Source organism: Mustela erminea, chromosome 13 (genome assembly GCF_009829155.1).
Source record: "Mustela erminea isolate mMusErm1 chromosome 13, mMusErm1.Pri, whole genome shotgun sequence".
Taxonomy (NCBI): Eukaryota; Metazoa; Chordata; class Mammalia; order Carnivora; family Mustelidae; genus Mustela; species Mustela erminea.
Window position 1 is genome coordinate 7,517,628 of NC_045626.1, and position 22,254 is coordinate 7,539,881.

The following is a 22,254-nucleotide window of genomic DNA, read 5'->3' on the forward strand; positions in this document are numbered from 1 at the left end:
AGCTGCCGTTTTATTTCCTCCAGCCTGTCTGCCTGCCTTCTTTCCTCTCCTCCACCCTCCTCTCCTCCGTCCGTCCCTGCCTCCCTTCCTTCTTGACTTTCCTACTGATGCTTCAGTGAGTGCAACATCTTCTGCTCATTGGTTTGATTCTTTGAAAAGATTTATTGATTTGAGAGAGAGAGTGTGAGCACAGATGGGAGGGGTAGACGGAGAGGCAGAAAGAGAGTCTTCAGCAGACTCCCCACTGAGCGAGGACTCCATCCCACAGCCTTGAGAGCATGACCTGAGCCAAAATCAAGAGTTGGACGCCTAACCGACTGAGTTACAGGAACCCCTTCACATGTGAATTTTTATATAGCTGGCTTTGTCAGGTTTTTTTTTTTTTAATCCGTTCTAGATTTTGGATCATAGAAAGATTTTCTTCACACCTTAGGAAAAACATGCTCTATCTTTCCATTTCTTGAAGTCTACTTTTTTGTCTTTCAAGAATATTTTTCTCATATAGATTTTGTACATTATTTATTGTTTATTCATATGTATGTGTGTGAATATATATTTGTGCGGGTGTTTAACAACTTCATTAATATAAGTTGCAGGTGTTTTAAAAAGTTTCTTGATACATTGACATATGGATATACATGATATAGATTAGTTTGCATTTTCTATGTAGAATTCATATGCTTTTTTGTTTGCTATCTTTCAGTAGGGTTACTCTGAGATGCTGCCATGTTGATGTGTGTATCAGTAGTTCATTTTATTACTCGATGCCATGTTCTTTGCTATTTGTATTTCAGTAGAGAAGATAGTTTTGGAGAATATGGTTTTATTTATGTATTTTTCTGAAAATGGTTTGATAAGTAATATTTCACATGAGTGATCAACATGTGTACAGGGAACTCAGGAATGTTAGGTTACAACCTATTATTTTCTTAATATTTTCTTAAATGTGTAAACTAGCAGTATGTCTCTATGTAAATGGAAATCATGTTCTTTCTTACATTTCAATATGTCATAAATCATTTGTCATTTTACACCTTCTGTCTTAAAATTATCAAGTGATTTCTTTGAAGAACTGATATTCTATCTCTTCTATTAATCTAAATTGGTAACATGTCTCTCTCTTTTTTTTAATGCTTGCCTTGTCAGAGAAGCAGAAGCAAAATTTCTTAATTACAAAAATATATATTAATTCCCTGAGTTGCCGTTTTTTTTCTCTTTATGTTATTTTGACCTAGGTCTGTCTTTGTTGTATTAAACTGTTAGGACTGTCTGATCCTTGTAAATAGAGGTTAGAACCTAAAAAACAAAGAAAATACTGATGTTTACTTAATACCAATACCTGTGTGTGGAAAACCCAAACCTTAAGACACACACACACACCCCTCTTGAAAAGAGAAACACCTATTTATAATAGGTATAATACATTGTTTCAAGTCCTTCAATTTCTTTACCCATAATATAGGAATAATAGTTCTTAATCTTAGTTTTTCTTTAGTCCTTAAGGTTATCATACTATTTGGTAGTACTTTTTGAAGATTTTCACATATTGAAGGTTTTCAACAAGTGATTTTTTTCTTAGAAGTGTGAAGAATGTTTTATCGGTTGCTTCTTAAATTAACTTGAATTTTCTTGGCCAGAACATTTATCTGTAAAAGTTAGTCATTCACTTTTAACTTTTGGCTGCTGATCTTTTATGATTCAATGAATTATTTTTACTTTAAAGGTTAAATCTGTTGTAGAAGTGCCAATTGGTATGATAGAAATGTTAAATAAAACAGTACTGCTTAAAATTATATTTGATTTACTTTTACTTGTTTAAAAGAATGAATGCCTCCTAAGGAAAAAATCTCATGCCTTTGGGTATATATTAATAGAAGCAAACAATAGAATTCTTAATGTCCCTACTTTTATCGAGTTTAAAAAGGAAGATGGAAGCAGTATTTTTGTTGAGTCGTTAAAGGAACAAAATAGTGTGTTATTACCAATTCAGAAAGTAGACACCTGAGGATATGTAATCCGATCTCTAGACTTTTCCCAATGGTGTTAGTAACAGTCATGTCTGGAGCTCCATGGCTCAGTTTGTGTAAGCATAGTCAAAAGCAAACCGCCCCCCTCCAGTCTCCTGCCCTGAATGTTTTTATTTCCTGTGAAGTAAATAAAAGAAAAAAAATTTTAATGAACTGTTTTGTTAAGATTAATTTGCTAAGCACTTATAAAAGTTAGGTTGACCTAGAGTATGACATCCCTTCTTTGCTTCCCATTGAAATCAAGTTTGCTTGAACTTCATTCACATGGTAAGTTAGGTTCAAGAAGTGAGGATCTTTACCTCATGCCAGATAACCCCAGACCCCTGGGGGCTGTCCGCCATTCGTTCACGCTGTGCCCTTCTCCTCTCTCGCTCCTGTCATTGCGGTGTCATGAAAGACAGTTTTTTCTCCTCCTTCATGACTCGTTGCTTCCCCATTCCCATCTGACCTGCTGTGAGTGGGTGACTTAGCTATTCAGGCGTGTTGGAGAATTGCTGGTTGGAGTTCAAGTGGGGCTGAGAGCATTGCGAACGCATCTAGAGAGAAGGGCTTTGTACCCAGTGAGGGCTCAGTAAGGGTAAGTGAAGCCGACTGTGAATTTATAATTGGGTGAGTGGAATCTCTAATTAGCATAGGCCTCCCCTGCTGCTGCCATCAGTTCAGAGACAGTTATTTTAGTTCACCAAACATTTCTGGATTGCCCATTATACGCTAGGCACTGGGGGTGCAGGATGAATAAGAGGCAGCCCTTTTCACTTTTGTGGAAGATAGACACTTCTGCTCTGACACCAGTAAAACCAAGGTAAGCATACAGGAATAACACTTCAAGGGGTCGTTGAAGGATAGCAGTTACTCTGTTGTAGACCCCGTCTAAGCACTCTGTGTTTATGAAGTCACTGAATCATCATGGCCCTCTAAGGCAGATAACACATGTTACAGATGAAGAAATGGAGGCTCAGTTTTCTTTTTTAGGGTCATTTTAGAGTCTAGGTTTTCAGTCATGTTTTATTGCCAGGGATGCCTTGACAACACTCCCATCTTAGAATCTCGGGGCGGGGGACACTTCTTGTAAATCATTACTGAGCTGAGTCTTAAATTAGAAGTATGATTTGGCTAAGCAGTGAAGGTAGGGTTTTATCTGGCAGAGGGGAAGGGAATGACAGGATAGCGGTGGTGACAGGGAGGTGTGGTGGGGCCATGCAAGCCATACCGCATAGAACTCAAGGTGGGAGGTGTCGAGAGCCACTGGGCTGGGGGGTGTGCTGCCTGGTGCTGAGTCGTTCGGCCTCCGTTCTGAAGGCAGGACGGGCTTGCTCTTCCCCAGGAGAATGCCTGGGGAGGTTCGCACAGGAAAGGAAGGAGGGAAGGAAGTACGGAGTGTGGGGCTGGAAGCATGGGCGGGGTGGGGGTTCGGGGGGCTGGGCAGAGCCCGATCCAGTTACCTATTTCAGAGCCTTCACAGGATCTACCACCTGTTTTGTAATGTGCAGATAGTGGAGAAATTGTGTTTGCACTATAAATTCTGTTTTATTGAGAACATTTGGGATATTTTGCTACTCTGTTTAATTCTGTACTTTCTTTTGTAAAAGCCATAAATATCCTCTGAAAACTGGCCTCCCACACCCTCTCCATCAACTACTTCACAGCATTTTGAACATTTCTAGCCCAACGAATTAAAACTGTGGACCAGTTTCTGTTGTTTTCAGTCCTTTCTTAAAAAAAGAAATGTCATGAAATGTCTTTAAAACATTAAAACAAACTTTTTTTTTTTGCTTAGAAGAAATGTTGGAAATGGTGAAAATTGCAAGCCTGATTCTTCATAGTACTTTCTTTTTATATGATCTTGAGAAGCATTCAACGTATCATTGGAATTATTAAGGTTACTTGAAATCGTTTCACAAATAAATAGATTTTTAGAAAAAGCTCTACAATACTGAGATTTTAAATTAAGTTAATGTTGAATAGCAGATATGTTGCTTGTAGGTGTATAAAAGTATTAATTTAATGGAGAGGTGCTGTGTGGAAGTATTGCATGTCAGAATTGTAAGATGGTCTCTGTGTTTTTAGTTTGTTTTCGTCAGACTGGTAGTTATTAATATAATGGCTTCTGGTTTAAATTTTATTAATTTTTAGTTTTATTTTCTTTGGATTAGAGAAGGTACCTTTAAATATATTTTGAAGTTTTCTTTTCGGTTAAGTAAATGGTTTTTGTCACTGTTTCTTGGACACATGAGGAGTTGTATTCTTTGAAATGGTCAAAGCTTATATCTTCTTATTTATGAATTAAGTTAAAAATGACTGGATTAAATCCTGTAAGACTATTTTTCTTTCAGTGACAGGTTTTGCTTGATATTATATGTTATTCAGATCCCACAGACAACTCATATTGGGTCTTTACTCTTAATTATGCATTTCATCAAGAAAATATGACCCCTTTTATCTAATTTTTTCCCCTGAATTATTTGTTATTCTTATTTCATAGATTTTTTTATTCGTATTTCACTACATATTTAATTTTTAGCCTTTTATGCACAAAAATGAAGGTATCTTTTTATGTATCAGTTATTTTGGTTTTTAATTTAACATGAAATCATATTTGACTTAGAGGAAAATTTATACTTTTTATAGCACAATTAATGCATGGTCTTCTCAAAAATTTTTGCTGTTTCTTTTGTTTCCATTTAAATTTTTTTTTTACTGTATAGAATATTTTTTCTTCTTTTTTACTTCTGCAATGATTTGAAAAGTATCATAATTTTAATTTTGTTTATTTTAAAAATCAACACTATCAAATGATCCATGTAAATAATGTTTTCTCATCTATGTAATTTGTGTTTTGTGTATGTGTTAGAAAATATATAACATAAAATTTACCATTTTAACCCTTTTTGAGTATATAATTCAGTGTCAGTAAGTACATTCACATTCACATTGTTGTACAATCACACTGTTTATCTTCAAAACTTGTCCATTATCTCAAACTGAAACTCTGTACCCCACGCGGTAACTCTTTTCCCCAGCCCCTGGCAGCTACGGCAGTGTGTTTTTCTTTATGAGTTTGACTGTTGTGGGTACCTCATGTAAGTGTAGTGAATCACAAAATATCATTCTTTCTGTATCTGGCGTATTTTACTTGGCATAATATTTTCACAGCTCATCCATGTTATGTCATGTGTCAGAATTTCAGTACTTTTTTTTTTTTTTAAAGAATTTCATTCCTTTTTAAGGCTGAATAATATTTCACTGTACATACGTGGGGCATACCACATTTCGTTTATCTGTTCATCTGTTGATAGATACATTTCCACCTTTTGGCCATTGCGGATACTGTTCCTATGAACAGTGGTGTACATGTGTGCATTCGAATCCCTGCTTTCAATTCTCATAGATATATTATGCAAAAGTGAATTTGCTGGATTATATAGTATTTTTACATTTAATTTTTTGAGGAGCTGCCACACTGTTTCCATAGTGACCTGTCCATTTTACGTATTTACCAGCAATGCACAGAGATTCCAGTTTCCCTACATTTTTGCCAACACTTGCAGTTTTCCATTATTTTTGATAATAGCCATCCTAATGGATGTGAAGCTGTATCTTATTGTGGCTTTGATCCTTTATATAATTTTTTTTTAGGCCTTATACCTTTAGTTTTGCTTCTAATATATTTATCCTTGAATAAAAAAAATTCTGGCATACATTTTTATCCTTAGTTTACAGGTTATTTCCTATTTCTATTTGCCTATATTCTCAGTGGAAAGGTGAGTGTGAGATCTCCAGTGCTCGTTTGTTCTACTATCTTACAGATGCTGGCCTTTTACCAGCTGGTTTACGAGGGCATGTCGGTATGTGTAAGATGTCTTTTGATCTGTATTGTTATGAGTTGCAAGTTAACTATGTTGTAGTTTTCTCTTGGTATTTTATGTATGCCTTTAAATTTAAAGGATATAACTTCTAGTTAAATACTAAGTTACCTGTAAATATATGATGGCAGAACATTTGCCTTAAAACAATCTTTTTACATGGAGAGTTCATGCAATTTTATATGTAATTGTTTTATAATGATCTGACTTTCCCTGTTTCATTTCTTTTTTTAGGATCAGTTTGAGTTTAGGGATGTCTCTTGTTCTAATGCATTTTCCCCCATTATACTTGCCGTTATGTTAACCATATAGTAAGCCTAATAAGTACTTTATGAGAGTTTTGCATGCCGATTTTTTAAAAAAGATTTTATTCATTCATTTGACAGAGAGAGACACAGTGAGAGAGGACACAAGCAGGGAGAGTGGGAGGGGGAGAAGCAGGCCTCCCGCTAGCAGAGAGCCCAATATGGGGCTTGATCCCAGGACCCTGGGATCATGACCTGAGCCAAAGGCAGACGCTTAATGACTGAGCCACCCAGGCGCCCCTGCATGCCGATTTTTGAAGTTAGAATAATTAAGCAGTAGAAACTAGGAGTTTATGTTTCATTTAGCTTTGGTATTTTGTTTATTTTTATTCATTATTAGTTAGAAATATTGTTTGAAAAAACTCTAGGTATGCTTACTTTTCATTTGTACTGCTTTAAATTACTTCAGCAGGTATGGGTTATTTTATTTTATTTTATTTTTTAAGATTTTACTTATTTATTCATTTGTCAGAGAGAGGAGACAAGTAAAAGTAGGGGGAACGGCAGGCAGAGGGAGAAGCAGACTCCCCGCTGAGCAAGGAGCCCTATGTGGGACTTGATCCCAGAACCCTGAGATCATGACCTGAGCTGAAGGCAGATGCTTAACTGACTGAGCCACCCTGGCGTCCTGGTATAGGTTATTCTTATAGGGAGGAATAAATTTTTTTGGTTTTTGTTCTTTAGTCATAATATTTTAAATTATTCTCTGTGAAATTTTCCATACTGGATCCCTGAAATTTTTTTTCTCCTGTTTCGTGTTTAAATGTCTGCAGAAAGAAAAACTGCTCGTGGTGTTGGGGTCCCTGGGAGATACCGTGTGCTACCACAAAAGCGGAGTGAGCTCGGACCAACCAGAGGTCGTGGTGGTGCACCACCGAATGGCCTTTGTCAGCGTTTCACTGTTTGCAGTCCGGTTGCTGCAGATGCTTCTCCCTGTTGAAAAGGTAAGGCAGGTGACGTTCCTTTGTGTTTTTTTGAACTGAACTGTGTGTTCAGTTGCTTAATGTTGTTTAGTGTTTGGAGTATTACAGGTAAGTGCTGTGTCATGTATTTCTTCTGATCATGTCATGGTGTACAAAGGTTACATTGAGAAAGACTAACATTTCTGAATAGTTTTGGCAAATCATTTGATAGAAAAACATTAGTTCTAAAAAATTTTTTTCTTTAGGTAACTTAAAATTATAGTATAACATGTTTAGAAAAGTACACAGTTTCATACATTTTTATAAAGTGAATATATCTGTGTTTAAAAAGTGGCCATCACCCCAGAACAGAGAATAGAGTATTACCAGCATTTCAGAGGCCCCTGCTCATCCGTTACCTCCCCTTCCTCCCTTCATGCTGAACTCCTCCTTTCTGACTTCTGTCAGTATAGATCAATCTGTCTGGTTTTCATCATTGCATAAATGGAATTCTAAGGTATGAACTGGCTCAAGGTCTTTTTTGAGGTTCATCACTGTTGTTGCTAATAGCAGTTCATTAAGTTTTTATTGCAAAATATGATTCCATTTTATAACTGTGTTAAAGATGATTTTAGTAGGTGTCCATCTTTCTTTTAAATCATCTCTCAATTTGAATGTTAGTGGTAAAATATCTCAAGTGATTCATGCACAAGTGTTTTATAGTGTACTTAGTGCAAGAAGAAAGGTGTGGCATGTTTACATAAAGGTATAAGAGAAATTACTGCAACTAAAGAACTACTTCCTGTCTTTTTCTTGTCCTTTGTTATAGACATTTGCCCTTTTGTAAGATTCTGAAGAGCATATAGGCTAAAACTCCGTTTTTTCATAACACTTTTAAATGCACTATATTATCAGATCACCTGGGAAAGCAAGAACAAAACATCAAATTTTTATAAAATATTTATATATTTATTTGAAAGAGAGAGAGAGTGCATGCACAAGCAGGAAGGGCAGAGGGAGGAGGAGAGAGAGACTCTTAAGGAGACTCTGCTGAGCACAGAGCCTGACATAGGGCTCAATCTCACCACCCCGAGATCACAACCTGAGCTGAAACCAAGAGTCCGATTCTTAACTGTGCCGTCCAGGCATACCCCAAACATTAAATATTAAATTTAGTATTTTGCTTTAGGGAAAAGAACATCACTTTTGTTAATTTTAATTTTTAACTTTCATTCATTAGTTACTATGAAGAAGTGACTAATCTGAAGGCATTTTCTGCTTTGAGGAAATTTTCCAATGTTTAAAGTATTATTAATTGAAGAATTTCAGTCATATAAGATTGTAATTGCATTTAAATTATGGAAGTCTCACTTTACATAATACATAACTGAAAAATTAGTGGTGCTACACTAACTTGTTATTAAGTATTACAAATGATCAATCTATAGGTTGAAATATTGATAGAAAACTTACCAATTCTATCATACAGTTTTATTTATTTATTTTTGATTATAGATTTTTTTCATTTTTGTGCTTCCTGGGCATGAGTCAATTCAAGTAGAAATCAATGATTTGTTTTGAGTTACTTCAGTGATAGAATAATATAAAGCTTCATGCCTTTTTACTTTTTGAAGTTATTTTTTATTTATTTGTTTTTGTTTTTGAAGGCAAATAAGTATCTGTGAATTTTGATAGCTCTCTTAAATACATAACTTGGCACTTCATTAGAGTGGTAAATAAGGCCGTGGGGGAGATGGTAATTAGGTATTGGTTTTTAGATCATTGTAATTGCTTTGATTGATTAAGAACTTTAAAATGAGATCTAAACAAAAATCCTTTGCTGTTGCTGTCAAATGTCTTCTTTTAGTTTATATGAATACAAGATTATGCTGCCCTCTGCCTGTTGCTGGCCCACCAAAAGTTGAAGTGCAGTTTGGGTTCTGAAACTTCCAGCCTGGAAAGTGGTTTTTAAATATTTGAGTTGCTACTTCCCAAATATGTAATTCGGAAGTTGGAAAATGGTAACATGAATCTATGTAGAGATTTCCTGGATTTGAAAGTTTTGACAAAATGTCCTTGAAGGCCTTTTTGAAGTTCATAATTATTGGTTTGAAAAGATTTTGGATGATACCTATGTACAGGTTAAAATGATACATTAGTAATCCTATGAAAAATAATTTATTTGGATAAATCAAATTGGTAGAAACTAAGAACTAAAAATACTGGCCCTGTGCTGGAAGCAGGATCCAGAGCGTCTTTGGAGCTTCTGTGACTGTTTCCTAGCTCGCTGACTGAGGAGGGGAAGAGTTTGTACCACAAGGCTTTGACTCTTTTCAGAGCATCACTTCTCAAAGTTTAATGTGCAACCGGGTCACCTGGGATCTTGCATATTCCCATCCTTTAGTTCTGGACTAGGACTTGAAAGTCTGTGTTCTGACAAGTCCTTTAGATGATACCGTGCCTGATCTGAGTTGGAAGGTATAGAGAAACCAGTGTTTTGCCCCTTCCCCACTCGGCACACGAAATGATTTTGTTGATTGTATCTAAGAGTGGTGATGGACTGGCACTGATGTATCTTCACTTTTAGTTCTGACTGACATGTGACTAATGCTTGTATACATAGGATAGCGTCTTTATTCTGTTGACTGATCAGTCCATTGCCCCATGCAGCACTAAACTTGAGTCTGTAGCATGGTGCTCTGAGTTGCTGAGATGATGAAGTTCCAGATGTAGGGACGAAGAGTGAAGATGTCAGAATTCCTTAGTGTTGGGGGGAAAAGAAGAAAGAAAGGACATTAATATTTAATAAGTGAGATATGCTAGACGTCTGCTCAGTGCTTAATTCTCACATCAGCTCTTCTTACTTTTCTTATTAGAGTTGGAGAAAGGTCTTTTAAAATAAAAAAACAGTACCTTTGGCATTAGAGCCCTGAGGATTTGATATCTTAGCATAGTGCCCAACTCACAAACTCTCCTTGGCTAATTCCTCTTTCTCTTCCTAACTTTTGAAAGGAGTAGAACCCTAGGACTGACCAAGGTCCTCATGAGACATCATTCCATTTGTGGTCTTAAATACCATCAATTGGCTGACACCTCCTGGATTTGTAGTTCCAGTACACGTGTGTCACCCGAACTGCAAACTCGCATTTATTCACCATCCTTGTTGACATTTTCACTTGGGTGACAGTTGATGTTTTCAGCAAAGTGTGTCTCAACCCCAGTTCTTCACTTCTGCTCTGTTCTTTCTACAGTCTTCCCTCTCTGGGTAGGTTGCACCTTCAATCTTCTAGTTGTTTGTTGATCACAACTAAGCAAGAATGCTTAGATTCATCCTTGATTTCTGTCTTTTACACACACCTAGATCTAGTTCCTCTGCAGAATTTGTCATTTCTTCCTTGACATCTGTCTGGAATCTGAACACCTCTCGCCGCTCCCACTGCTGTTTCCAGAGTTCAGGCACGTCTCTGGCCTGGATCGTTGTGGTAGCTTCATCCTTGATGTCCCACCTTCCCCCCGCACTGCTTCATCTTTTCCCTACAGGCTGCTCTTGATGGCTGCTTGAAACTTTCCAGGGCTTCTTCCAAAGACGGCTTTTAAGATGAGCCAAAGCCTTACCTGATGTGGTCAGTTTGCCCCTGCACTGGCCTCCTTGCATCCAGATATACTGTGTCTCTGGGTCTTTGTACTTGTCGTTCCCTCTTCTACCAATGCTGTTCCTCCAGATAATCCACATGACTTCTCACTCCTCCGGGTCTTCATTTCAGTGTTGCCTTATCAGGGAGGCCTTCCCCTTCTGCTCTGGAGTAGGGACACTTCCCTTCCCTTGTTCTACTCCACATTGTGTCTCTTCCTCTCCATCTTTCCCATCCCCTGTTTCCCTTAGCATTACTGATCACACCTGGTGTCTTAGGAAATACATTGATTTACTCTGCCTTCTTCACTGGACTGTTTACTTCCTGAGGGCAGAGGCTCTGTTTTCTTCCTCCTGTGCCCTCAGGATCTGGCATACAGTAGAGGAATACAGTAGGGGCCCAATAATTTTTTTTCTGAGTGAGCAAATAATAGGTGATCAGGTAACTCAGTTTGCCTCTCTTTTTTCTCCACTAAGAGAGTTCTTCACAGAATCATGAAATTTCTCTTGACTTTCTAAAAGCTGCTATCTTAATAGCTGGGTTGTTGTTTTTTTCCCCTATGGTTAAGAACCTAAAAATTTGATTCCTTTGGTTTCTTATATTTATTTGGCAACTTTATTTCATTGAGAAGCATTATTTAGCTGATTCAGTCCTTAATCTTAGATTTTCAGGTAGTAACTAATTATCCTTAAAATAGGTTATCCATGAAATGAATGGTGACCAAACCTACTTTAATAAAGACATCATTTCAGCCAAAGTAGTGAGCTCTGCCAAATGATTTTCTCCAAACATTGAATTTTTAATCCTTTGTGTTTTTTAATTGATTCGTAGAATCCTGTCACTAAGCTCTAATTGTTAAAAAAGCAGAACCTGAACAGTTCTTTCAATTTTAAGTCAGTTGATTAAGGTTAAAAAATGTATAATATAAAATTTGAGCCTGTGGTTTTATACTAATTAAGGGTCAGTTTTCTTTGGGTGTTCTAGAACTATTTAAATATTGTTGAATTTCCCCTTTCCCTCTAAAATACAAACTAAACAAAAATTCAATATCTGTTCAAATCAATCTGCTGTTATGCTTGATTTAGTGTTATTCAGTTCAGCGTGTAGTTAATAAGCCCTAGGTTATGTGTTCAGCTTTGGTAGGGACGTGCTTGTCTTCAAGAATTTATTGCATTATTCTGGGGATTTATGTGCATAGCATGAAATACTCAAATCAAAAAGCCTCCTGCTTTTGGTTCAGTAGCAGAGTTATAAACAAGGTGGAGGGTCCAGTTCTGGCTGTTGGTAGTTCTGGTTGTTGGTTTAGGGAAGAAGTAAGTATCCTGTATCCCAGGCGTTGGGAATGTGTTGAAGATTGCACTTGAGTTATTCTGGGCAGAGAAAAATTACAGTGAACAAGACACGGAAGTGAGTAGTGTGTTAGGGAATAGAATTTTCTTTGGAGAAGCAGAGACTTTGTGATATAGAGAATGATAAAAATAGAAAGTGGAGCTAGCTACATTAAGATCGTATAGTCTACCATGTTTTTCGTAAAAAATTTTAAACTTTTTTATTTTTTTTATTCATTAAGGCAGGCCAACTTTTACCGGAACCTATGTCAGCAGCATTATTTCTAGTTTCTTTGGACATGCCTATTTCTTTGGAATATCCAAATATTCATGAAGCTGTTGTGGCATATTTGGAACAGCTGAATTCTGAAAACTACAGTATTTATAAACGAACTGCAGAGGCTGTTTATTCAATTGAATGTTCCTGTAACTTCCTGTCTGATGTTGGGAAGGAGGTAAACAGTTTCTTATTATTTCCAAATACTCCTTTGCTAAAATATTTGGAAAATATAACCTTTACTTTCAGATCATATACATATAATAACTGTATTGTGGGGGGTACATTATTATTAAATGGTCACTTGTCAGGTTAAATGAAGGATATGGTATGTGTGAAGGTAAACAAAGAATTTATGGGTCTGACGCGCTGCCTCCTGTGCTAAGGAAGCGGGTAAATGAAGACTTCAGATAGATGAATGGTGTATATTCATAGGACCAGTTGTTTTTAAAAAGACAGTAATTATTATCAATGTCTTAATATTTAATAATTCCTTTTTTTTTTTTTAAAGATTTTATTTATTCACTTGACAGAGAGAAAGATCACAAGTAGGCAGAGAGGCAGGCAGAGAGAGAGGGGGAAGCAGGCTCCCCACCGAGCAGAGAGCCCGATGTGGGGCTCGATCCCAGGACCCTGAGATCATGACCTGAGTCGAAAGCAGAGGCTTAACCCACTGAGCCACCCAGGTGCCCCTAATAGTTCCTTTTTGAAGTGATTTACTGTCTGTGAACACCGTGACAATTGACATAAACACAATTATAAAGGCCATTTTAGTGCTTATCTGTAGACACATGTTTTCTTTAATATTTTATAAACCCTTAGTACATACTCACACAGAGAGCCTGATTTTTTATTAAATAAAACCATGAACTAGATTGTTTTTAAGGTAAGATGAATTTAGAGGCAATGTTATAGCAATAATTATATATTGTTTATCCCTTTTAGAGAGACTATTAATTACAATTTTTAGTATTTTTATCAATGAAGGGATTAGTGAGTCTTAAAGTAGACACTGACTACAATAGGTGTTTACTGTTTGAAAGTTCCTGAAAAATTAAGAACTAAATTCTTAACTCTTTTTGTTCCCTACAGGGGAAGCTATCTCAGCCTCTAATTTTCCTTAATTTACCCTTTTTTTCTTTTTCTTTAGCCATATCTCAGTGCCAGTGCCATCTTGTTTCCTCTGTAATAGAAGTGCAAATTGTCTTTAAATTGAATTAATTCTGTGGTATTCTGCATGATCAGTTAATCATGCATGTACTGGTTGTCCTTTATGTTTGCAGAAGCAATCAGGATGTAGAAGGGGGACATGGATCATCAAGATTCATGAGTCCTGCCTTGAGTCTACAGTTAGTAGGGAGATAGGGCTACAAACAAATAGCCACTCAATGTAACCTTATACCTACTTAGAGGTGAAAAATGGAAACTTTCTTGGGCATTTAGCAAGGAATTTTTCCCACATTTTTCCACCTAAGCTGACATTTTTAGTTTGCTGGTTGGGAAGGTGGACTTAAGCAAATGTGAACAGTCTCAAGGTCTCTGAATAATCTAATTTCTCTTTAAATTTTACTTAGTTAGCAGTGCAGTATTGGTTGTTGGAATAGAATTCAGTGATTCATCACTTACATACAACAGCCAGTGCTCATCACAAAATGTGCCCTCCTTAATACCTTTCACCCATCTGTCCTATCCTTCAGCCACCTCCGTCCGTCAACCTTCAGTTCTCTGTCGTTAAGAGGCTCTTATGGTTTATTTTCCTGTATCCTTCCTCCATCCCTTCCCATATGTTCATCTGTTTTCTTTCTTAATGAATGATCTAATTACTTGAAGTTGCTTAGTTAGCTGTTGAGAATTCTGTTGTACATGAATTTGACATTTACTGTTTCATTCTGCTCTTTTTTTAGGGAGAGAGGAATCTCTTAGAATTAGTGGAGCTGGCAGACCAAGCCTTGGGAAGCTTTTCCTATCATCAGCATTTCCCCCTAATAAAGGAAATCATCTGCCTGTGTTCAAAGATGTAATATTCTCTTTCTTGATATGATTGTATTATTATAGGATGTATTGTGTGTGTATGCACTTAGAAGCAATGAAAACAGACCTGGCCTTAAATCTTGTTACTGTTTTTTAGTTAAAATTGTTTTTATATATGTGTGACCTCTAAATCTATACGTATAGCTGCATTAGGGCAGTCAGCTATTTTATTCAAGGGTAAACTTTAAATTCCATGCCTGTAATCAACATTAACTATCCCTGGATTTTCATACATTTGTTTTGGTGTCCATCCAAACTAAGTATTCAAACATATTTGTTTATTTATATTTGAAGATATCTTTAATTGCTAACTTAAATTGAGGGTCTTTTAATGTTTCGTTACTTTCTACCTTTTTCTATGTGGATTTTTAGAATGCATCATGCATTGGTTAATTTTGGTTAATTTTGAAGACACTGGGGGGTTTCTGGGGGGCTTAGTCCCTTAAGTGTCTGTCTGCTTTGGGCTCAGGTCATGATCCCAGGGTTCTGGGATTGAGCTCCACATTGGGCTCCCTGCTCAGGAGGGGGTCTGCTTTCCCTTTCTTCCTCCCTCTGCTCATCCTCTGTCTTCCTCTTTTTCTCTGTCACTCTCCTCTCAAATAAATAAATCTTAAAAAAATATTTTGAAGACATTGGAGCAGATTCCTGTTTAGAATTTAGTATCTTCATTGCTTTTGAAGAGTAAATTCCATGATGATAAATATTTGTATGGGTTTTTAAAATTTATTTATTACCTCACATAGTTAATGTTTGTGTATGTGTGTATATGTGTTTATGTATAGTAAGAAAATTTATGATCTGTTCTCTTAACAAGTATCAAGAATATAATACAATATTAGCTGTAGTCATCATAGAGAACTTTAGATTTCCAGAATTTGTACGTTCTGAAAAACTAAAACCTTGTATGCTTTGACCAACATCTCCACATTTCCTGTGTTCCTCAGTTCCTGGCCATCACCATTTTGCTCTCTGTTTCTAGGAGTTTGACTTTTTTAGATTACACATATAAATGAGATTATGCAGTGTATTTGTCTTTCTGTACCTGGCTTATTTATGTTACTTAGCATAATGTCTCTAAAAAGATTTCTTTTCTTTTTTAAGGCTGAGTAATATGCCATTGTGTTGTGTGTGTGTGTGTGTGTGTGTGTGCTTATGTATGTGTGTATATATATATATATATATATATGTATGTATGTATATATATATATATAAGACATTTTTTTTGTATTTGTTCATCCTTCGAGGGATACTTCGTTGTTTCCACATATAGTTGCTTTTGAAAAACACAGATTTGAACTGTGAGGGTCCACTTATGTGAGGATTTATTTCAATAAATATATGTATAGTGCTGTAAATGTATTTCTCTTACCATTCTTTAGTTTTTTTTTTTCTCTAGCTCTATTTAAGAATACAGTGTATATGTAACCCATATAACGTACAAAATATGTGTTAATCATTTGTTTATGTTACTGGGAGGGCTTCTGGTCAACAGTAGGCTATTACTAGTTAAGTGTTTGGGGATTCAAAAGTTATACAAGGATTTTTAACTGCAGGGAAGTCAGTGCCCTAACCCCTGTGTTATTTAAACGTCAGCTGGAGAAGGGAGTTGAGGGAAATTGGAAGGGGAGGTGAACCATGAGAGACTATGGACTCTGAAAAACAACCTGAGGGTCTTGAGGGGGGGCGGTGGGAGGTTGGGGGAACCAGGTGGTGGGTATTAGGGAGGGCACGTGTTGCATGGAGCGCTGGGTGTGGTGCAAAAACAATGAATACTGTTAAGCTGAAAAGAAATTAAAAAAAATAAAGGTCAGCTGTATTGAACAGTGTGAATAATACTGGGATGTACATGGGAGTACAGATATTTTCTTCGAGATACTGATTTCATTTCCTTTGGATTTATAACCAGTAGTGGGATTGCTGGATTATGAGTAGTTATATTTTTATTTTTGAGGAAACGCCATACTGTTTTCCATAATGGCTGTATATCAATTTACATCCCAAATATGGGTTTTTAAAGACTTCTTTTGTACTTTTCAAGAGAATATTTTTTCCATTGAGACAGGTAAGGTCTTGGGTAAATATTAAAACTGGGTTAAATAGATTCCAGTTGGAGAAATTGGAGTAGGAAGAAACCCCTTCCACTGTGCTTTTCAGTCTCTTGAGTAACTCACTTACCTTAGATATCTTGGATGTTTTACCTTTTTACCAGTTGGAAATCTGCACAGGCCAGTCCATTACTTCAAGGAGAAAGTCAGAAGGTGTTTCTACGCATGTTATCTCACCCATTACTGCAAGTGAAAGTGGAAACTTACAGTTGCTGTCTGGAAATTATTAAGGTGCGTTTTTTTGGTTTTTGTGTTTTGTTGTTGGGGAGAGCTAATAGTGGATTCTCTTATTTTATTTTATGTATTTATTTTTTATATAGTATTTTACTTTATTTTTAAAATGGGCTCCATGCCCAGCATAAGGCTTGAACTCATGACCCTGAGATCAAGAGTTGCATGCTCTACTGACTGAGCCAGCCAATGCCCCTGGATTCTCTTATTCAAACTCTAAAATTAATTGACATTTTCTGTGAGATACAAGAATTATTACCATAAAAATAAATGACAGTTATTAGTCAACTTTAAGACATTTTTGCTATTAATTCTCTAAATACCGAGTCTAGCAATTAAAGTGCTTTTTAAGAAAATTTGTCAAGAATTACATTTGTGTTTTATTATTTAATGATGGAAGCATTGTAAGAAAATCTTGATTTCTACCGTGTATTCAAAAGTCTTTTCTGGGTGCTTTCGTGGCTCAGTTCGTTAAGCATGGGCATAAAAATACCGTCTGAGTCGCTGCTTTTATTTATTTTGGGTGTATATATCCAGAAGTAGGATTACTGGATTGCATGGTAGTTCTATTATTAATGTTTTGAGGAACTGCCATGCTGTTTTTCATAGTGGCTGCATCATTTCATGTCCCCACCAGTAGTTCAGGAGGGTTCCAGTTTCTCTAAATGCTCCCCAACAGTTGTTATTTTCTGTTTTAATAACAGCCACCCCAGTCTCATCAGGTTTGCTTTTAATTTACTCATTAAGTTTAAATTTCACTTACTCCATTTTTATTACTATGCTTTTTCTTTGCTTCTTTTTTAACTTTTTTTTTTCTATAATAATCTTTCATTTTCTTCTTTTGCTTTTTTGGAAATTGTGAACATACTGATTTTATAATTTATTTAGATTATTCTATTATTTAGAATGCTTTCATTTATTATGGCTATTGAATCTCATATGTTGTTCATTTCAGCAGGTGATAATGATTTTTAATTGTAAGGTTTTCTTTGGCAGGTGGTTTGTACTTTGGGAATCTCATATTCTGTAGATAGTGGTTTTATACCTACTTCTGCCTTGTTGACAGGGATTTGACAGAATTGATAGGTGCTGTAGGCTGGGAGGAGTTTATTAGGGAGATATATTTTCATTTAAATATGTCTAAATGCTCATCAAAAGAACCAGCTGAGAGGGAAGGAGGGTGGCAAGTGCCTAATTAAGAGAAGCTAGTGCCTTTGAAAGTTGAAAGCATTGGGATCTAGAATATTGATGGCTGATTGAGCCTAAGTGGGCTTAGGTATAGCAGCAAGTGGAAGGTACTTCCTTCTATTGATTTTTTATTTTCTTTGAGATTGAAAGTAAGTGCCTTGTTTAGTGTGTTTGAAATAACTGGTGTGAGTAGAAGTTTGATAAGATCAAATAGCAGGATTTGGGGGTCATATTGGGGTTTGGTTGATTGTTTTTATAATCTTAATAGTGAAACTAATCTACTTTGCATGATTGGCTAACTGTTTGTGATTTTGGAGAATGTGAGCATTTGGATCCATCAAGGGTTGTGGTTTTTCCCTAATAAAGGGAGGGAAGGCCTTTGGTTAAAAGTGAGCTGAGTGGCTGACGTGAGAGCCCACAGAATCAAAGGAGGTAAAAGCTAGAGGGAAGGAAGCAGTTCGGACTGGAGGTCAGAGAAGTATATTGTGAGGTGTTAAACGGGTAGAAACCTGTATTTATGATTTTAGAGGAGATATAAGTGGAAGCTAAGTTGAAGTGTTCCTGAGTCCCGGGGCAGATAGTGGTTATTGAGATGAGGAGGTCAAGAAGCTGAGATCTGCGTGTGTGGGATGGTCCTTGCCCTCAGAAATGTAAAATAGTGGATTTGGTTTTGATGTTCTGATCCTCGAAGTGGACTTTAAAGAATTCCTTGGAATGGCTTGCCAACCATTATGAAGCTTTGGATTTTATTCTAAGTACAGTGAGAAGCTATGAATGATTTTAGGCAGGGAAATGATTTGATCTATTTACCTTTTTAAAAAGATCATTCTTCCTGTCGTGTGAGGAATCAGTTGCCGGGGGTCAAGAGTGGAAGCCAAAAGACCAGTTCCACTGTAGTCGCCCTGCTGAGATGGGGTCATGTGGTGTGGATGAAGGGAATAAAGGAATTCAGGATGTACTAAGGACATAGAGCTGGTTGGTCTGCTGATAATGGGAGTAAGATATAGAAAGTGGTCAAAGAAGAGTTCTGGGGTTTGGGATTTAGCGGCTGGATTGATGGTGCTGTCCTAAGTATCAGATTGTGGATTGGATAGAACTCTTGAACCTGTTAAGTTTGAGATGCCTTTTTACATCTAAGTGGAGGTTCTAAGTAGAGGGTGGAATATAATAATAGTACCAACAACAACAATAATGCCAGTTATAATGATGGTGATGATGGTGGTAATAATAGTGATAACGACTAATATTTATTCTATGCACCAATAACATATTTTCTAAATATGTTACATCATCTAATCATTATTAGATGAAAAGACCAATGTAGGTAAGCTGATACATTTAGTGATGAGAAAAGAAAAGTGTTTTCAGGGTTAGGTATTATTCCCATTATATGGATTAGTAAACTGAAGGTCAGAGAGTTCAAGTTGTGTGTTTTTTTTTTTTTTTTTAAAGATTTTATTTATTTGTTTGAGAGGAGAGAGAAAGTATGCACACAAGCCATGGGAGGGGCACACAGGAGAGAGGGAGAATCTCAAGTAGACTCCACAGTGAGGGGCTCAGTCTCATGACCCCGAGAGCATGATCTCTGCCGAAATTAACAATTGGTCGCTTAACTGACTGAGCCACCCAAGTGCAACGAGTTTAAGGATTTTGAGGAGCAACTTTTTTTTTTTTTCAAGATATTATTTATTTATTTATGTATTTGAGAAAGGGAGGGAGAGAGAGCGAGCCTGTGCCCAAGTTGGGGGAGAGGCAGAGGGAAAGGAGAGAGAATCCCAAGCACACTCTCCATTGAGCGGGGAGCTCGACGCTGGCCTCAGTCTCATGACCCCGAGATCATGACCTGAGCAGAAGTCAGGCGTGAACGGATGCTCAGCTGACTACACCACCCAGGCACCCCAAGTGCCAGAGCTCTTATTAAACCATAGGCCAAGGCTATGCTCTTTCAAAAGGTTAGAATATACACTTATTGTCTAGCATGATTAAAATCTAAAGAGAAAAATTATGTAGTAACGTGTATGTATATGTGTGTGTGTGTGTGTGTGTGTGTGTGTGTAACTTTTTGACCTCTGATTTACTGTTTGTGGTTAGGAAGTAGTATTTTGCAGAGTGAAAAAAAATCCATTTCTGAGAGTCATTGTTGATTTTGTATTGTGTTTTAAGTTCTGTTACTATTTCAGGTAGCTTTTGTCCCCTTCTTAAGCAGTCTCTAAGAGAATACTGTTCTCTAGCTCAAATTGAGAAAAGAATTTGTGGTGATTTGGAGAGATGGTGCGGAGGTAGTGCTTGTTGTATTTAGGTGCATGGCAGCATTGATGATCAGTGTCCTACACATATGTTGTCCTCCCCTTCCTGCAAAACTTCAGGTCTATTTTTATTTGAATTTATTTTTCTTTCTCAAACTTCAGTAAGCAAAGTGCGAAAACCCCAAGATAAGTTTATTGTGTTTTTTTAAAATGTTTATCATTATGAACAACCTCAAGAGATTATGATTGTTTCAGAAGTTTGGTTATTTAATTTATCAAAACTCTGCTTGTTGGCAGAAAGTAACATAACACATACCTCATGTAGACTCAAAAGGCAAGAGAAATTTTTTTCATCCTCCATCAGTTAAAAGTTTTAGTGAAGTGAAAAGTTAAATTAGAATTAAATTGTAAACAGAAGAAAGAGGAATTCTTTGGAACAATTAGCATCACTAATTTTTAAAACCTATTTTACAGGAATGTTTAGGTGTCCATAATGTCACTAAACCTGTGTCTTCACTTTGTAATGGAATTCATTTTCTACTTCACCCGAAAGTTTTGTATGAAATTTCTGCATTTGGCATTCAAGAGCCCAAAAATGAGGTATGGCTTAAGAGTAAATGCGAAAGACCAGTGTATTTATTAGATACTCAGTTAAATCAAGATCCTATTCTAATATAATTAGATAGTATGATGGGAAGTTGAAAAGAGACTTGCTTTTGATTCATGGGTTCGCTTGAGATTTTATTTACATAAGGAGAAATGTGAAGGAAAATGCGAGAGTCAAGATATGAGCACATACTTGTTCTTGAAGAATTCGGATGCGCTCTTACGTTTTCCATGTGAGATATGCGCTGTACAGTATTATAGCCAGCAGGTTATTTCAGGGGAATTTTTATTTAATGCAAAAATATGCCTTTAAGGTTAAAAACAAAGGAAATCCTTAGGGAGGGAGACTAGCTGAGAAGAGAAGATGAGATGAAGCTACAGAACACGAGCACTTGACGGAAGAGACGGTCGTGCGGTGCGTGTCCCGCGCTGACGCAGTGTTACAGGCACGCAGGGGGCTTGAGCAGGGCCTCACTGTCGGATTCTGCGATCCGTGTTGTTGCAGGTGAACGCTGCCGCCAGGGCCATCCTGCTGTATCTGCTGCAGGGACGACTGATGATGACAGCGGTGACCTGGAACAAGTTCATTGAGTCTCTCTGCCCTGTCATTCCAGTGCTGCAGGTACTCTGGGCGAGGCCCGTCTCCCATCCCATTTATCTTGGGCGAGTGTGACGGGTTGAAACACGTGCAGACGGCAGAGCTGTCATGCGAGAGAGAAATGAGACGCCGTGCAGGCTCTGTGGAGCAGGGGGCGGGGAGTGGGTGGCTGTCTTGCTGCTGCAGAAGGTTCAATCAGGAGAGCTAATTTGTCTGTGTGCACTTTATGGATCTGGGTGGGAGGTTAAGGAGTGGGGTGCAGGGATTTGGCACTGACTGTGAAAAATAAACTCAGCCTTCTGTAAAGGCTTTTAGGCAAAGCTAACGGTGCTTTTAAAGCAGATGTTACGTAACTAAACTTGCCTGTGAATTGCATCCATGTATGTAGGCGATCGGAGTGCTACTTTGATTCACAGGTTCTGGGAAGCAGGCTTCTCCAGCAGTGATTCTGGGCGTTGCGGAGGAGTGAGGGGCATGCAGGCCAGTCCCCCGCTTCCACCTCTTTCCTGTGGGCACAGGTCTAAAGATCTGGGAAGCAACTCATCTAGGGGAGGTGCCACTGCCAGAATCTCGGAAAATAGGAAAATCAGCAAGCATCAAGAGAGTTGGCATATTTTCCTGAAGTTGTTCAATATTATTATTATTATTATTTGTTAAAGATTTTATTTATTTGACAGAGAGACAGCGAGAGTGGGAACACAAGCAGGGGGAGTGGGAGAGGGAGATGCAGGCTTTTCGCAGAGCCAGGAGCCCGACTCTGGGGCTCGATCCCAGGACCCTGGGATCATGACCTGAGCCAAAGGCAGCCGCTTAAGGACTGAGCTACCCAGGCGCACCCCCCACCCCATGTTATTTTTTTAATAGAACTTTTTATATAGGGTTCTTACCTGACATAGGTTATTTTGACAAGTGACT

The 22,254-nt window shown here is 37.3% G+C and overlaps 1 protein-coding gene across 6 annotated transcripts in view; it reads left to right on the forward strand.

Annotated features, from left to right (window-relative positions):
• The window catches only part of RTTN (rotatin), a 157,738-nt gene that overhangs the window by 19,321 nt on the left and 116,163 nt on the right, over positions 1-22,254 (forward strand). For 5 of the 6 annotated variants that reach the window (XM_032309818.1, XM_032309819.1, XM_032309820.1 and 2 more), the window contains exons 11-16: positions 6,969-7,139; positions 12,300-12,512; positions 14,239-14,351; positions 16,575-16,701; positions 20,610-20,735; positions 21,247-21,363. In XM_032309818.1, the coding sequence (XP_032165709.1) occupies positions 6,969-7,139; positions 12,300-12,512; positions 14,239-14,351; positions 16,575-16,701; positions 20,610-20,735; positions 21,247-21,363 (867 nt within the window). Of the gene's footprint in view, positions 1-720; positions 2,830-6,968; positions 7,140-12,299; positions 12,513-14,238; positions 14,352-16,574; positions 16,702-20,609; positions 20,736-21,246; positions 21,364-22,254 lie in introns of those variants that run through there. The other variant, XM_032309823.1, reaches the window with a different exon arrangement.